Here is an 18,825-nt window from a genome sequence, read left to right as displayed (position 1 = left end):
GGTAAAACTTCCCTACAACCTGCAGAAGTAGGGCGTTATAACTGAATTATTTCACTATATAGTCTAGAAGATACGCTTAAATAAAAAGGGGAACACCCACCTTTATGTTATGCTGATAACGCTTCACAGAAAACTGGATGGCGAATCTGTTCAACATGAACTTATGGGTTCCAACAATTTTTCAAACCGGCCATATCTTACCCGTAACACAGCGGAGGCAAATATAAATAACTTAGAAAAAGAACAAAAAAAATGTTTGGATTGTTCTTGAAATATACAGTAGGTGGCAGCAATAAGCCACAGCTGCCATTAAATCAGAAGGAAGCAACAAAAAAAGGAACCAGCCTGCAAATCAAGATCATCTTTATCGACAGAACGTCACGGAAATATTTGCATTTTGCAGTGACCTTGTTCTGGGTCTGTTTTTACACAATTGTTTACTCTCTTGTCAACAATTTAAAACACACTCACTCGCTCTGCGCTGGACCATACGGGAGGTGTAGTGTGACAGTGATTTGGCAACGGCATACAGTGTGAGACAGCGAAGAGGATGAATGACATGCTTTACAAGTGAGGGCACGACGAGACCATTTTTAAAAGTTACCTTTCAGGGTGGGAATTTACAAATTCACTGAATCTCGGTGTTTTGCAACTATCGGGACCGACTGTTAAAGCAACAAAATGAACACAAGCGACGCCAAAGAGTACCTGTCGAAACGAGAAATCCCTCAACTCTTTGAGGTAAAACGTGGATTTTCAAATCTCTGTTCGTCTGGTTTCAGTAGATAGACCAGAGTGTAGTTCTTTGCCCATATTGACCACGTTGAGAAGTATTTTATTTTAAATGTTTAATCATTTTAATATTATAATATTTCATATTTTAAACCAAGAACCTGCATTAAACATGTTAAAGGGTACTGTGTAAACACAATAAGAAATACTTGACCTTTAATTAAGGTGTCAATGGGGACGTTGTCAAATGCGATAAACAATAGCTTTTATACTTACTGCAGAGTTTTCCATCCAGTAATAAGTCTCACCTGTGTGCTGGAGGTCTGGGCAGACATGGAGGAAAGCAGTTTACCTTAGAGCAGATTGGTGTGATGGTCCAAGGGTGAGACTTGGTTTGGACTTTGTGTAGCACACACATTCAGAGTATGAGAATATGAGGATTAAGCAGTTTGGACTTTGTGTAGCACACACATTCAGAGTATGAGAATATGAGGATTAAGCAGTTTGGACTTTGTGTAGCACACACATTCAGAGTATGAGAATATGAGGATTAAGCAGTTTGGACTCTGTGTAGCACACACATTCAGAGTATGAGAATATGAGGATTAAGCAGTTTGGAGTGTCATACTGAGGAAGAACACAAGTGACAAGTGTATCCATTAGAAACATTCAATTCAGAGTATGATGCCCTCAGTAACCAGATGCAATCAAAAGGTAAGTTTGCCTTATAGGAAGACAGTCAGACTGACTTATACCCTGAGATTATAATACATGAAATACAACATCACAGCAGGACATGTGGTTCTCCAGCTATATGTAGAAACAGTGTGACAATGGACAGATGGACAGCCGTCCATCTCCAGTACAGTACAGCATATCCTCCAGCAGTATGCACCCCCAGGGAATATAATTAGAATTTTCATTGACGCATGTGTTGTATTTTGTGTTACATGTCTACGTGGTGCTTTATAGTTCTGGATAAGTAGTGGTCACTAACTAGTTCCCAAGGGCCACATACTGGCCTAGACAGTTCAGCAGAGGATAGGTCTCTAAATGGTCCCTGAGCCAAGGGCCACGCTGACAGAGCACAGCAATACCACACACCTGAGCCGAGGGCTACACTGACAGAACACAGCAATACCACACACCTGAGCCAAGGACTACACTGACAGAACACAGCAATACCACACACCTGAGCCTAGGACTACACTGACAGAACACAGCAATACCACTCACCTGAGCCGAGGACTACACTGACAGAACACAGCAATACCACACACCTGAGCCTAGGACTACACTGACAGAACACAGCAATACCACACACCTGAGCCGAGGACTACACTGACAGAACACAGCAATACCACTCACCTGAGCCGAGGACTACACTGACAGAACACAGCAATACCACACACCTGAGCCGAGGACTTCGCTGACAGAACACAGCAATACCACACACCTGAGCCGAGGACTACACTGACAGAACACAGCAATACCACACACCTGAGCCGAGGACTACACTGACAGAACACAGCAATACCACACACCTGAGCCGAGGACTACACTGACAGAACACAGCAATACCACATACCTGAGCCGAGGACTTCGCTGACAGAACACAGCAATACCACACACCTGAGCCGAGGACTACACTGACAGAACACAGCAATACCACACACCTGAGCCGAGGACTACACTGACAGAACACAGCAATACCACACACCTGAGCCGAGGACTACACTGACAGAACACAGCAATACCACATACCTGAGCCGAGGACTTCGCTGACAGAACACAGCAATACCACACACCTGAGCCGAGGACTACACTGACAGAACACAGCAATACCACACACCTGAGCCGAGGGGCTACACTGACAGAACACAGCAATACCACACACCTGAGCCCAGGACTACACTGACAGAACACAGCAATACCACACACTTGAGCCGAGGGCTACACTGACAGAACACAGCAATACCACACACCTGAGCCGAGGACTACACTGACAGAACACAGCAATACCACACACCTGAGCCGAGGACTACACTGACAGAACACAGCAATACCACACACCTGAGCCGAGGACTACGCTGACAGAACACAGCAATACCACACACCTGAGCCTAGGACTACGCTGACAGAACACAGCAATACCACACACCTGAGTCGAGGACTACACTGACAGAACACAGCAATACCACACACCTGAGCCTAGGACTACGCTGACAGAACACAGCAATACCACACACCTGAGCCTAGGACTACACTGACAGAACACAGCAATACCACACACCTGAGTCGAGGACTACGCTGACAGAACACAGCAATACCACACACCTGAGCCTAGGACTACGCTGACAGAACACAGCAATACCACACACCTGAGCCTAGGACTACACTGACAGAACACAGCAATACCACACACCTGAGTCGAGGACTACGCTGACAGAACACAGCAATACCACACACCTGAGCCTAGGACTACGCTGACAGAACACAGCAATACCACACACCTGAGCCTAGGACTACACTGACAGAACACAGCAATACCACACACCTGAGTCGAGGACTACGCTGACAGAACACAGCAATACCACACACCTGAGCCTAGGACTACGCTGACAGAACACAGCAATACCACACACCTGAGCCGAGGACTACGCTGACAGAACACAGCAATACCACACACCTGAGCCGAGGACTACGCTGACAGAACACAGCAATATCACACACCTGAGCCTAGGACTTACTGGCAATGTTTAACTTGCACCTGTTCAAGTGAGCTGGTCTGGTAACCACAGACCAAGGTTAAATTATGCAGATCATTTCAGTTGTAAGTACCTGTATGGATTAAGAAACCTCAAAGCCATTCAATTTGAATTTGAAGTCTATCACTTGATAAACCTATCCTTATGAAGTATGTGTTTTAAATCTGCTTTATCAAAAGCTTTTATCACATGAATATTGTTTGGGATACAGACTTCATAGCTTCCCTATGTCCAGTTTTGTTTTATGCTGTATTTTATTTCTATTTTTTCATCCATAACTTCAAAACGCTCAATCAAAACATAAGGTAAAACCGAAACTAAGTCAAGTAGACACACATTTTGGCTACCGTCTTCCTCATAACAGAGCTTCTTCATAGTTGCAGGATTTTAAAACACTGCAGGCTAAAGATGATTGGCTGATTGTACATTGCAGACAGGGATAAGAGCTTGCTTTGCCCTGCTGAGACCTCCCTCCTGGTAATGTAGTATTTCTCAATTGTATGCACTCTATCAGTGATGAGGCCCAGACTCTTCACACAGACAGAGTACAGGTACAGTAAACACAACCGGCAAGAGGCCAAGAAGTAATTGCACTTTGACTCTGTTCAATTTTGACAGAAGCACATGTTTCAGCGAACATTTCTTAATTTGTAAAAACGTATATACCCCCCCCCCCCCCACCCCCCACTTGCTCACAATCAGTTGTCTACAGAAAGAGAGAGGAACAAAACATCTCGGTAGCAGGGCCGCTGATCTGTTTTAGCTTTAGATGACTGTAAGAAACATGTTTATTGACAGTAATATGATAATTCATAATCATTTTCCAGTATAATAAATAATCAAGACTATACAATTAAATAAAATATATATATATATATATATATATATATATATATATATATATATATATATATATATATATATATCATGGTAATCAATTTTTTTTCCAAGCAGTACAGTAAATAGTCATCTCTAGTTTAGCCTTCCTTTACTGTGAATTGTCTTTAATCAGAAAGCTGACTTTGTTGAGCAGTTTGTTTGTTGGTTCACATTGTTAAAATGTAGTCTCTCTCTCTTTCTCGCTCTCTTGGACAACTTGCAATAAGAAAGGACACATTGAATCTCTGCTGTAGCTTAGGGAGAAGTTACTGGACATCAAAAAAAAGGATATCCTTTTTTTCCCTTTGTTTTTGTTATATTTACAGAATTTTACAGAAAGTACCTAATTTTTTTTTTTTTTTTTTAAAACAGTAGTGGACACACCTTTAAACAAACAGAACATGTTCAATTTTGTCCTGTGGAATTCTGCTTTGAATGAAACTGATACTGTTCACTAACTTGTTAGAAGTTGTTCCTAGTTAAAGGCTGTAAATCTTAACAGGAGGAAAAACCTTCAGGCTCACTCAGTATCTCGATTTTATAATGATACCCTTTGTGCTACATTTTCTGCTTGTCTTATAACCAACCAGCCAGATGCAGTAACTGGCTGTGACAGTAACAGAATGCAGAGTGGAGAGACAGGGCCATCCCTCAACACTACTGCGCAGTCACATAAAACTGCAGTGTGTTATCAGAGAAACAAGGGTGTCCACATTCTTTGGCTGTTCAGGCATGAAACATGCTGCTGACGGTGCATGAAGTAAACTATATAGAACTCTGGCTCTCAATGACTATTCCAGTCTAGGACTGTTCCAACCACGTCCTAAATTAGTGAATTGACCCTGAGCCAATTAACTAATTTAGTACCTGGATGGTATGAATGTATAGACTGGAATGGATCTCGAGGTGCCAGGGAAATACTGATATAAAGATTGACTGAATTGTTGCAAAATAAATTATAATCACAATATAAAAATAAGACACTTTAAATACCTTGCACCACTCAGATCCTGGGCTAAAATTACTCGGAACAAATTGAGACTGATTGCTTTAAAAAGTATTCGGAACAAATTGAGACTGATTGCTTTAAATTTGTACTTACAAGATCCTGTCTGTAAGTTACTGATATAGTTGTTTTTAACTTGTCTGGATTCCCACTGCTTTACATTGTGGAAGCTTCATTTTGATCTCCTGTAACAGCCTTTATCTATCGGGTTGACAGTTCTACCTGCGTGATACAGACCTGCGTGATGCATAACCTGCTGCCAGGCCGGTTATGAGACACGTGTGGCTACTCGCTTAAGTTTCGATTTCCATACAGTACATTGTAGATTTTTTAAATTCATACGCCATTTTTCTCACTTTCAATTGAGGAAAAAATAAGAATAAAAAATAACAATAAAGGTCGTCCAAAGCCTAAATTGGACCTTCTTCAACAGGGAGGACCAAAACAAAATTGCCTTTTTAATTGCTCATGGTACGAAAAAATGAAATGGTTGACTGCAAGTATTTGCAGTATTTCAAACCGTCTCTTCATCTTCCCTGTGGATTTCGGTGGGATACAGTGATTAAAAATTTTTTCACAAGCTGTAAAAATATTTTTTTCCACTGTGTTTTTGTTATATTCAGTTGCTTGCCTTATGTGCTGCATATACTATCTTACTGTATTACATTTCTTATTAAATTACGATGTACCTTATGAAACTGTGTTTAATTCAGTTATTGTTTGAGGGTTTGTAATTATTTTTATGTGCACGTGTATATAAGGTTGTTATTTTGTCGGTGTTGGGGTGGGTGTTCGAGTAAGAGGAACTTGAACGAGAGACGGGAGAAAGAGAAATAATAGAAAGCAATTGCTACACGTGCTGGAAGCAACAGCATGGTACCTGTGTCTAGGATCAGTGAAGGCGACTGCCCAGCCTGACCGAGGTATTGTTTTGTTTTATGTGTTTGAGACGGTTTTGCTTAACCTTTTATTTTGCTCTGTGAGCGTTGCTTTTGTTTCACCTTTTTGTTTAAATAAGTACGCGCAGCAGCGCTTTCACCCAGCAGTACCTCTGTGTGTGTGTCAGCTTCCTGGTGTGGGGACGTCACCACAAGCCTATCCTTGTGACAAACTGCATGAAGTAAAGGACCACCAATATACATTTTTTAACAAATAATAGAGAAACCTTGGTTAATTATGGTAGTCCTAGAAACATCTCAATCATGTTACTGAGTCCACCAAACTAATTTCACTTCAGTAGCTGGATTCGAACCCTAGATGTGAAAGGCCTAAACTGTTAGTGATTAAGCCGACCAGGTCACCTAAGCCCCCGAAATATTACAAACAGGAGTTTAATAAGCAAATGAAATTATACACAATATAATTACAAACATACTAATACATTTGAAATGAGCTCTTTATAATTCTCCATTCCAAATTGGCTGCTTTTCTGTGTCATTGTATTCATTCATCTGCAAGCTATATCACTGTTCTCAAGCAAGTCCTTTAATTGAAAAATGGGATTTATTTGCTTCTCATGTAAAATTAATTTAATCTGAGAAGGGAAAGAAAACCTCAAACAGAGCCCAAGTGAAGTGATCTCCTTGTATCAGTGCAGTAACCATGGAGACATAATACTAATTTACCTCACACAATTCATTGAGTACCCTTGGAAAGCTATCCAGAAATCTACATTGAGGAAGTGGGGGATATAAATATCTACACTGAGCAGGAATTGGAAGCTGGAAAAACACAGCACAGCTAAGCCAGGTTTAAGTGTATCTCTGTGCATGGTAAACACAGCACAGCTAAGCCAGGTTTAAGTGTATCTCTGTGCATGGTAAACACAGCACAGCTAAGCCAGGTTTAAGTGTATCTCTGTGCAGGGTAAACACAGCATAGCTAAGCCAGGTTTAAGTGTACCTCTGTGCATGGTAAACACAGCACAGCTGAGCCAGGTTTAAGTGTGTCTCTGCATGGTAAACACAGCACAGCTGAGCCAGGTTTAAGTGTATCTCTGCATGGTATACACAGCACAGCTGAGCCAGGTTTAAGTGTGTCTGCATGGTAAACACAGCACAGCTGAGCCAGGTTTAAGTGTGTCTCTGCATGGTAAACACAGCACAGCTGAGCCAGGTTTAAGTGTATCTCTGCATGGTATACACAGCACAGCTGAGCCAGGTTTAAGTGTGTCTGCATGGTAAACACAGCACAGCTAAGCCAGGTTTAAGTGTGTCTCTGCATGGTAAACACAGCACAGCTAAGCCAGGTTTAAGTGTATCTCTGCATGTAAACACAGCACAGCTGAGCCAGGTTTAAGTGTGTCTCTGCATGGTAAACACAGCACAGCTGAGCCAGGTTTAAGTGTGTCTGCATGGTAAACACAGCACAGCTAAGCCAGGTTTAAGTGTGTCTCTGCATGGTAAACACAGCACAGCTAAGCCAGGTTTAAGTTTATCTCTGCATGTAAACACAGCACAGCTGAGCCAGGTTTAAGTGTGTCTCTGCATGGTAAACACAGCACAGCTGAGCCAGGTTTAAGTGTATCTCTGCATGGTAAACACAGCGAGCGCAGCTAAGTCAGGTTTAAGTGTACCTCTGTGCATGGTAATTTAGCAATTTTCTCATGGTTATACTATGCATGGTTTGCTATGCTTTACCATGCTTTCACTAACTTCGCAATGCTTTCACTATGGGACACTTCTATAAAGGTGAAGCTGTCGTGCTGTTTTCTGGGTTGCACATCTGCAACGCCATCTACTGTTGCATGTTGGATTAAACATGGAATATGGAACATGGTTGTCTTCACCATATCCTTTAAATTAATTTACAAAACTTGAGTTCTCATTAATCAAAGTGATTGCAGTGAGGAGACGCAGTAAGATCTCATGCGGTAATCTTAATAGCAGTTTATTGTAATGCATTGTTGCTGTTGTTTTTCTGACTGGGAGGTCTGTTTAAGACGTTCGGTTGCCGAAGTGATGACGTTTGTTGTGCTTTACCATGTAACAGGGAAGACCGTGTGAAGCTTGTCATCTTCCCCACAATCTGATCACCGCAATGCGGAGCAACCAAACTTTCAGTGTGCACCTTGGTGACCGAAAGAGCCACAGGCGGAGGTTGAATAACAGGCTCCATCAAGGGTACTTCCTGGCTCCAGCCTTATTCAACATCTACACCAGCAACATCCCATCAACAATATCTCCCAAATTCATCTATGCGGGCGACATAGCACTGACAACCCAAGCCTCCACATTCGAGGAAGCGGAGTGAACCCTGGAGGTGGACCTGACAGTACTCGAAGTACTGCAAAGCATAACGCTTGAAGCCCAATGTGGGGAAGACGTCCATGCTCAAGGTCAAATTCTGTGGCATCCCACTTAACCATGACCACGAACCCCTATACCTCGGAGTCACCCTCGACCGGACTCTCGACTATCGCCATCACCTCAAAGCCACCATCAAGAAGACGAAATCCAGGGGTCAACATCATCCAAAAGCTGGCAGGGACTTCCTGGGGATGCGATGCTGGGACCTTTCGGACATCAACGCAGGCCCTGGTCCATTCTCCGGCAGAGTAGTCTGCACATGTTTGGTGCAACAGCTCTCACACCGGGCTCTATTGATACCCAAATCAGTGTTGCGCTGCATGTGAGAAGCGGCTCCCTAAAATCTACACTGCTGCCATGGCTGCCAGTGCTCGCAAACATCCCGCCATCAAACATCCGACGGGATTCTGCAACACTTAGGGAGTTAAGAATATCTTGGATCCAGATCACCCTTTGCACAGCGACATCAAATCACCACCACCACCCTCCTGTCTGAAGTCAAGACGGCCATTCTGTCGGCCGGAAAGGACCCTGCCACCCAATGGCGTGAGATGTGGGAAAACAGTGTTGTCCCAAACAAGGACCTCCTGGAAGAGCCTAGGAAGGAACAGCCTTGTTTCTCCTTGCCCCAACGACAGTGGAGCGCTCTCATCAGCACAGTATTTCTCATCTGCGTCCTAACAACGCATGTGAGGTGTGGATATCTCTTCCACAAATGGAAGATCAATAACTCAGCAAGCTGCGAATGCGGTGAGGTGCAGACCTTCAGGCACATCACTGAGGATTGCCCAGTACACTCGGATTCTGGTGGAACAAGCGGACTCCACACAGCTACCCCGGATGCCGTGGAATGGCTTACAGAACTTAAATTACAGTTGCAGACCGTTGCTTTTCAAATGCCATACGAAAGCAGAAGAGTGTAAGGCATGTTGGCTGCACTGTTTACTGACCTTCAGCAATAATAAAACAATAAATACATGTCATTTATCCTTGGGTCTGCAAATCAAATATAACATTCTGGCCTTTGGTAGAATAGTGTTTTGTCTCGGTCCTGCATTTCTGCAGCAGGTTTGCTAGGCTGTGCCTCCACAGATGATGTGCTTGAAGGTACATAGAGTGCTCATGCTCTAATTGTTGCGTTAATTATGTAACTTGGTAATTGTGTACATTTGAGTTATAATTGAGAAGTATTTATTGAAGAAATGTATACACAGTGGAAGCTCTGAAACCCGTCTACAGCAGAGTTCTTATCATTCCCTGGTTGATAGCTTATGTTTATGAGAAATGTGGAATTAAGCTGCTTAGGGGTGTAGCGATTCATTGTGTAGCTTTACATAATATATCATATCATAATAAGAGTAGAGGAATGTATTGGTTGTAACGTTATACAAGATCATTGTAGTTCACCAAATGGTTGTTAAATGAAGAATAAGTGTGTTTTATAGTTGCTATGAATACATGCTCTGCCTCGTTTACTTTGTGTCTTTTTTTAACAAAAAGGTCCATCATCAAATTGTCATTTGTTATTCTCATGCATCACATAAATAGCCAACAGTTCCATCACAAATATCGTGATACATAGTGTATCGTTACCTGCATATCGCGATACATATCGTATTACACCACTACATATTAATGTGATCATTAAAAATATATGAACAAAATCAATGCTGAATTACGGGACTCAAATGCAAATGCATAAGACACACCCACCCTAGTTTTACCCAGTGCTTTGGTAGTTTGTTTTAAATATACTGCACTAGGCCCTTCAGTCCCTGTGCATTTCAGTGCCTGTGTATAAAGTGTGACTGTGTGTCTCCCCTCAGCCTGTTTCACTGGCCAGGTTTGCGTCACTGTCGGCCTGCTTGTGGATGCAGTGCAGAGTTTCCTATCAGTCAGCCAGGGCTTTGCTTCCTGCTCTGAGAGAGGCTTCCTGTCCTCATGGGGTTTACTGGAAAAAACAAACAGCGCCCCCCAGCACAGTCAGTGTAGGAGAGAAGGAGGGGGAGGAGCCAGGACCTTAGTATCAGGAGAAAGGCTGTAGTTCACAGAGAGGCCAGAATTATTCAAGGAGCGAGGAATCCTATGTGCCTGCAGCTCTAACTATCTTAGATAGTGTAAACAAACTGGTCAGCCAAGTCTACAGCTATGGCCAAAAGATTTGAATTTACTAATTTTGCTTCATAAAGTCGAATGAAACCTGCTGAATAATGTTACGGTAACATATTCTATTACATACCACTTTGTAGTTTTCCATATACTTAATGACAAACTCGCAACAATTGAAAAATGTGACATTTTCGAAATCTAACATGAAATACTGTACTGCTGTTATGGCTTCCGGTAGACTTTTGCAATATCATGTTGTAGTTTCTTTGATTACATGATGTTAAATAAAATATCTAAATTGTGTTTATATAGTTTCCGTTCCTTCGGATGAGACGTAAAACCGAGGTCCTATGTAAGTCACTCTGTAACAGCAGTTGTGATGCATATTTCACACCCTAGTCTCTGTAAGTCGCTTTGGATAAAAGCATCTGCTAAATGATGAATTAATAATAATAATGTATTTTTTTTTTTTAATTATGTCTCAACCCTAAAATTTTAGGTGATGGAAACTTTTGATCTATCTGAGTGCACAGAAGGCTAAACTGGGTAAACTTGTCAAATCAGTGCCACACTGACTCCTATTGATAGTATTCTCTCTAAAAAGTTTACTATAGGAAAAGTATAGCAAATTGTAATAAAGCATAGTGAAAGCATGGTAAAGCATAGGCAAGCATATTGAAAAACTTGGCAACCCATGGTAAACTATGGAACATGCATACTATAACCATGGGAAAATCATGAATGTTATAGTATTTGAGAACACCTTCTTCCTTTTCAATTTCAATGTTTTACATATCAAGCAGGTGCTGCTAACTCATGATAGCAGAGGACAGATCTGGTAATAAAGTAACTCATAATTTATTACAAACTCATCAAGAACATCAAACAGATTCAATATAAATGCATGAATTACATCTGTGTACGACCTTTAAATAATTGAGTTTGATGAATTCTATAGTCTTGCACATTGAGATGATTCCTGCTGCCATTAGAGGTAATAAAGCATAAATCAATGCAATAATGTTATTAGTATTTACCAGTAGTGATATTTGACAAGATTTATCAAGATCAATTTTGAGCATTTGATATCTAACACTAGAAACACTTGCCATAACAGTGTCAATACAGTGTAGTGCCACAGCCAGTAAGACAATAATATGATACGACTAGTCTGCAAGGTGTTCAAAATGTTCTTCCCATGTTTAAGTCCTCGAAATGTTGGAGGTAGAAATCTGCACTCCATTTTTTGATGAAGCATCTCTAATTTGGACAGTACTGGCTAGCCAACCAAGCACCTTTCACCTGCCCTCTGTCAAAGTCTGTCGGATGGACCGTCTTTACCATCTTGCAACAGGGGAATGCAACAAGTAGAGTATTGTGCTTCCCTGAAACTCAGATGAGGAAGAACCCTGAATTAAAAAAACAATGTAGGGCTTCAGCTGAAGAATCCCAAGACCGCAGTGTGGTTTGCTATTTCTGCACGGGCTCTTGGGAGTTCATTTTCCTTCCTGTCTGGTAATTGACATGTAAATGCCCTCCTCCGAGGTTTGCTGGGGATTAGCATTACAAAGAGAGAAGTGAGAGAGAAGCAGGTCCTTGCTGAGAGAGTCTTCCTCTGCACCTGCCTTCCCTCCCCTTCCCTCATGAGAGGCATCAGAGCTGAGAGCTACAGACCCTTCAATAACACCGCACTGAGCTGAGGGGACCCGACCCCACTCTGCTTCTTGTTTAGAGAAGCAGAGTTCCCAGAATCCTATCTAAGCTCTAACTATATCAGGTACACCAGAATGTAACCATTAACCAGCCCCCTGCAACACTAGTGGATGTGAAATTCCACATATCATATATATATAAAGTACACGTGCTATTTCTTACTCTTACTGCAGATGAGGTGTATGTCATATCTAACAGCAGCAGGGTTCTATTGAGAGATTCAGAGGTGCTTTAAAAAATACATGCCAGGATTACGAATCTAGAAAGCTACATTTTTGTAAATGAAATCCCTCATTTGTTGCAACTTCAGACACACAAGCCAGAAAAGAAACCACCAGTTTCAAATGTAAACTCTTCCATTTACAGCCCCTGAGTGGCAGTGTTTTCAAAGAGTCAAAATTAAGTTACCATGGATACAAAAGCATGGCACAAGCAGACATGAAGTATTTGCTGGTAGCAGTGGGATGATGACCTGGCCCTTGAATTGTTTAACTGACACCTGTCATGTTGAGTCATCCAACCCAGCCCTTTAGTTAAGAGCAGTGAGTCCTTCTCAGTGCTGCAGGTCTAATACTGCCTGTATAAAAGAACTGCAAACCAAGACTTTAGAATCTATTTCCTTACCTAGTATTGGCATTAGCAACATTATCACTACCCCCTTCTTCAGGAGTGCTATGCATTATTATGAAGGATCTTGTCTCATATTGAAGAAATTAGCTTTATATGTGCTTCTTTTCAAATGCTATTAGTGTACAACAAACACCAAAAATGTAAGTATGTGCTTTGCTTCCCTGAGAAGCTACCTAAAGTGAAGTAAGCTTCTTGGTAATGTGACCTGGTTTCTGACGAAGCCCAGTGTACAGAAGGCTGAGTGGAGAATGTAGTAAACATGGACCCAGGAGTCACACTGCAGCTTTATAATCAAATAGACAAACTTTCAACTGATGCCTTAATTGCTATGTAGGTCTCGCAAGTGCAGTTCTGAAAGAAATACATGGTATAGCAAACATGCATTTTCACTTTTATAATGATGTCTGGTACCATAGTAAAAGAAAACTGAGGTCAATACGGTACACGACAGGTAGGATTTCAGAATGATTTAATTATCTTAAGCCATTATTTGCCTTCTACTAGAGTGACCACCCTTCTCTCACACAGCACTGCAGCAGAGCAGCTGTCTAACCCCAGACTCTCACACAGCACTGCAGCAGAGCAGCTGTCTAACCCCAGACTCTGATCACACAGCACTGCAGCAGAACAGCTGTCTAACCCCAGACTCTATCACACAGAGCATGCTGACAGGGCTGATGTATCACCGGCCCGAGGACCCACTGGGCTACCTGGAGAGCTGCCTGCAGAAAGCACGTGAGCTGGGCGGCCCTGAGAGGGTGCGCTGGGACACCTTCATCACACAGGACCGTCGGCCCCTGCCACCCATCAACGGGGGCCAGAGCAAGAAGACCGTCTTCAGAGCAGGTAAACTCCCTGGAGGACACTGACGGCATAATCCCAGGAAATCAAGCATAAAATCAACTGCCGTCCCTCTTAACATTTGTCGTAGCAAGACCCTTATAAAAATGCACCGCAGTAAATCTACACAGTGATTTTTCAGTTTTTCCCATCCCAGTTTACTATGATATGCCATGCTTAATAAGGGAGAGTCAATATAAACCCCAAGCCTGAAATATATGCAATGTGTCCCTGCTCCCCTAGAGCCAAGGAGAGTCAATGTAAACCCCAAGCCTGTAATATATGCAATGTGTCCCTGCTCCCCTAGAGCCAGGGAGAGTCAATATAAACCCCAAGCTTGAAATATACGCAATGTGTCCCTGCTCCCCTAGAGCCAGGGAGAGTCAATATAAACCCCAAGCCTGTAATATATACAATGTGTCCCTGCTCCCCTAGAGCCAGGGAGAGTCAATATAAACCCCAAGCCTGTAATATATGCAATGTGTCCCTGCTCCCCTAGAGCCAGGGAGAGTCAATATAAACCCCAAGCCTGTAATATATGCAATGTGTCCCTGCTCCCCCAGAGCCAGGGAGAGTCAGTATAAACCCCAAGCCTGTAATATATGCAATGTGTCCCTGCTCCCCAGAGCCAGGGAGAGTCAATATAAACCCCAAGCCTGTAATATATGCAATGTGTCCCTGCTCCCCCAGAGCCAGGGAGAGTCAATATAAACCCCAAGCCTGTAATATATGCAATGTGTCCCTGCTCCCCAGAGCCAGGGAGAGTCAATATAAACCCCAAGCCTGTAATATATGCAATGTGTCCCTGCCCCCCAGAGCCAAGGAGAGTCAATATAAACCCCAAGCCTGTAATATATGCAATGTGTCCCTGCTCCCCAGAGCCAGGGAGAGTCAATATAAACCCCAAGCCTGTAATATATGCAATGTGTCCCTGCTCCCCCAGAGCCAGGGAGAGTCAATATAAACCCCAAGCCTATAATATATGCAATGTGTCCCTGCTCCCCCAGAGCCAGGGAGAGTCAATATAAACCCCAAGCCTGTAATATATGCAATGTGTCCCTGCTGCCCCAGAGCCAGGGAGAGTCAATATAAACCCCAAGCCTGTAATATATGCAATGTGTCCCTGCTGCCCTAGAGCCAGCCCCTCTAAGCCCCTATAGGCGGTACGAACGCCTGCCTCCCATCCAGGCTCAGTTCTCCATCGAGAGTGACTCGGATATGACAGAATCCACCGGACTCATCCAGGAGTACGACGTCTTCGACCCCTCCAAACCACGGCCGGCCATCATCTTCGTCGTCGGTAAGGGACTCGCAGTGCACAATATCACCACAGATTTCAATCCAGAGAAGCAGATTCATTGCTATACAGTGCTCCCACTTTATTTCTCTACCTGACTAAAGGCTGGTTTATACTTCCGACTGCGACCCAATGTTTTATAACAATAATAATGAGTACAATGAATACAATGTATTATTGTTATTCTTTTTATATATTTGAGTCACTATTTATTTTCTGTATGAAATGACTTTCCCCATCATATCAGTAACGTTGCTCAGCTGTTCAATACGTGTGATCGGAGGCAGTATGGAGAACAGCTGATCAGTTTTACTTGTTTGCTGCTCATAAAAATGCATCTGAGCCAATTTACACTTTCACTTCATTCATGAGACGGGCAATTTTAAAATCCTGTCTCAAAGTGTGGCGGGATTGTGGACCCTGTTGGCAACCCTAGTCACAAGTCGACTCAGTAACGCAGACTGGCTGAAAGTATGACCGACAGCAACAACCACTTTGCTGTGTCAAAAAGTCTGCGAACTCGGGGGTGCTTCAGTCCTTCTGGCGCACCCGTAGAAGTGTCTGCAGCTGACGTACAGCTTTTGTCTGCGAGAGAAGTATAAACCAACCTTTACACATCGAATTCGAACCCAGGCCTCCAGAGGTCAAATGAGACGCTAGTGACTTCCACTGCACCACCCAGCCCTTACTATGTCATTTTTGGTAGATTTTTTTGCTGTACTCAAAGTATTGTTTTTTAAGTGTTAAGGTGCTCTGACTGTGTTCAGGAGCTGCTCTTCAGCTCTGGTTGCCTGTCATAAGTGATGTAGGCTAGATCATCCAAAGTGTCTTTATAGCAGTGTGTGCAAAGCACTTTGACACAAACTTATGAAAACAATGAAAAATGTAATATTTGAGTAATTACAAACAGAGCCAATCACAATGATTGAAAACACAATAAGCAGGGAAGGAGACAGTGCTGCGTTTGAAGCTCCTCACTCAGAAGTAGAAGTGCTGATTTGGATACTTGTCTGTGTTCCCCCTCGCTGGGTCCCTCCCTTAATAGATTCTTTCTCTCTCCTCATTGGCCAGGCGGGCCGGGCAGCGGAAAAGGCACACAGACTGCCAAGATGGCACAGCGCTACGGTTACGTGTGTGTCTCTGTGGGAGAGATCCTGCGCAACCAGCTGCTGCATCACGCCCCCAGCGACAGGAAGTGGGAGCTGATCGCAAAAATCATCGCCAACGGAGAGCTCGCTCCCCAGGTACTGTCTGTCTGCTGAACAGAATGTATTAACATCCTCAATTCATTTCAATAACATTCTCCTCTACAATAAGTGTTGGATATGATTCACTGGGGTCAGTTAAAACTGATCTGTCGAGAAGAGCAGCAACAGATATCCCCAAACTTGTGCAAAAAAGCTTGTACATGCTATATGGTTGGATTAGAAATACATTTTTAATTATAGCCTATTGTCATTAATTTTGACTTTCTCCCTAGTTAGTAGATCTCACACACTCTTGCTCTTTTTTTTCGGCCTGATTTTCGCTTTTTAAAATACCTCTGTTCTCTTCCACAGTAGAGGGGGGACTGAATACTTTTCAGACGTTCGTTTTAATTACGTGGCACCTAACACCCCTGCATTTCTTTATGGACAAATCAGTTGTCTACAGGAAGAGAGGGGAGCAAAACATCTTGGTAGCAGTGGCGTTGGTTAGACACGAGATTATGGCTGATAATATAATTATCAAAATAATTTTTCAGTGCAATAAATAGTGCTGGAATGAACATTTTCCTGTTGGGATATCCCTTCAGAATTCAGACAAGTATCTGAGTATTCTTTCATTTGCAAAACTTAATCAAAGCCACTATATTTAACACTGTGTTAAAGAAAAAAAATATCACAGAATATCAGATATTTGTCCCAGCACTAACAATAAATAACCAAGACTAAACAAATGATTGATAATATCATCATATCTGTTATTGTTCAACCCTAACATGCATTAACAAATCAAGGAAGTGAAAAACGTGCGTCAGTACTTCAACACATTTTATTGTTATTGAAAGATAATGAACTATGTAATGAATGAACTAGTAACAGTACTTTTTAGGAGACATGGGTTGATTGAGTATCTGGAAGCACAGTGTCGGTGTATGCAGTTCTACTGCAGCGTTACAGCACTAGTAGTTCAGTAGTAGTGCCTCACCTACATGTCTTTCTGTATCGTGTGTAAGCCTGGTCCAGCCTCGTGGCATGTTCTCAGCAGCACAGCTCTCTCTCTCTCTCTCTCTCTCTCTCTCTCTCTCTCTCTGCCACCTCTCAGGAGACGACGATTGAGGAGCTGAAGCAGCAGTTCATCAAGCATCAGGATGCGAAGGGCTTCATCGTGGACGGCTTCCCACGAGAGATCGCACAGGCCTTCACCTTCGAGGAGCAGGTAGAGAGGCTCACTCAACCCCTCAAGTGTGACGCGCAGTGTTGTGTGATACACTGCGTTACAGATTCTCAAGTGTGACGGGCAGTGTTGTGTGATACACTGCGTTACAGATTCTCAAGTGTGACGGGCAGTGTTGTGTGATACACTGCGTTACAGATTCTCAAGTGTGACGGGCAGTGTTGTGTGATACACTGCGATACAGATTCTCTCCCCTGTCGGTGAGATGGGATGAGGTTAAAGCCATGAATGCAGAAGAGCCCGGGTTTTGTGCATATTGGTTCAAATGCTTGCTTGTAGTGTGCAGGGTCACTGGTTCGTGCCCAGCCTGTGCCCTGTTACAGAAGCACAGCCAAGAGGCAGAACCTTCTTACAGTCACTTCGTTGGGAAGCTTTCAAATGAAGCTGTGTTTGGTGAATATTAGAATTGAAGAAGTCTCTAGTCAAATCGTTTGTCTGCTTGACTTTCTAACAGTTGTACCTGATGGAGGTATTAGGCGAAACAGTGGTCTATATAATTTACCGGTTGATTTGAGCACCATATATCTCACCAGGATAAGTTACATGTGATTTGTTTTTCATTTAACAGTACCGAGGAATCCACAAGGATTACATCAACCACTTCTTTTAGAGCAACCCAAGATAACCACAGATAGGTGGTGGATGCAATCCAGGGCGATTCTCTAGTGCTGTAAAATGATCCAATAAAACCCAGCTGTGGCTTGTCCCGACTGAGTATAGTTTCTTATAACATAACCTCAGAGTTTATAACTGAGTGTGAAGCTGTGGCTGGGAATACTGGAATACTGTAGATAAAGTGTTTTTTTCAGCACAAAGGGTGATTTCTGTTGTTAGGAGCAGGGGTGAAATTCTCAACACAGAAGTGCAGGTACTCCTATGCGCAGCCAGGTGTAAACATTACAAAAATGTAGCCAGTTTGAGTGCCAATCTATAAATAATGTCGGTAGACAATACTTTTTTAATAAAAAATAGGCCTTAATAAAGAAGATGAAAACACTGAAAGCTTTGTGCCCTCTGTAACTGTCAGTCGTGTGCTGTAATATAACACTTAAGCTAAACCTGAAATGATACATATTAATACATATTACACTGTGCAGTAGCTGC

General features: G+C 42.7%; 1 protein-coding gene across 2 annotated transcripts in view; it reads left to right on the top strand.

Moving 5' to 3' along the window:
• Positions 1-362: 362 nt before the first annotated feature.
• Positions 363-18,825, top strand: part of LOC117421834 (adenylate kinase isoenzyme 1-like) — a 56,070-nt gene continuing 37,607 nt past the window's right edge. The window contains exons 1-5 of one of the 2 annotated variants that reach the window (XM_058987175.1): positions 363-741; positions 13,805-13,991; positions 15,121-15,285; positions 16,354-16,526; positions 17,590-17,703. In XM_058987175.1, coding sequence (XP_058843158.1) covers positions 682-741; positions 13,805-13,991; positions 15,121-15,285; positions 16,354-16,526; positions 17,590-17,703 — 699 coding nt within the window. In that variant the 5' untranslated portion in view covers positions 363-681. The remainder of the gene's footprint in view (positions 742-13,804; positions 13,992-15,120; positions 15,286-16,353; positions 16,527-17,589; positions 17,704-18,825) is intronic. The other variant, XM_058987173.1, reaches the window with a different exon arrangement.

Source organism: Acipenser ruthenus, chromosome 15, assembly GCF_902713425.1.
Source record: "Acipenser ruthenus chromosome 15, fAciRut3.2 maternal haplotype, whole genome shotgun sequence".
In the NCBI taxonomy this organism is placed as follows: domain Eukaryota; kingdom Metazoa; phylum Chordata; class Actinopteri; order Acipenseriformes; family Acipenseridae; genus Acipenser; species Acipenser ruthenus.
The sequence above is the reverse complement of the archived record's forward strand: the minus strand, read 5'-3'. Positions and strand labels throughout refer to the sequence as shown.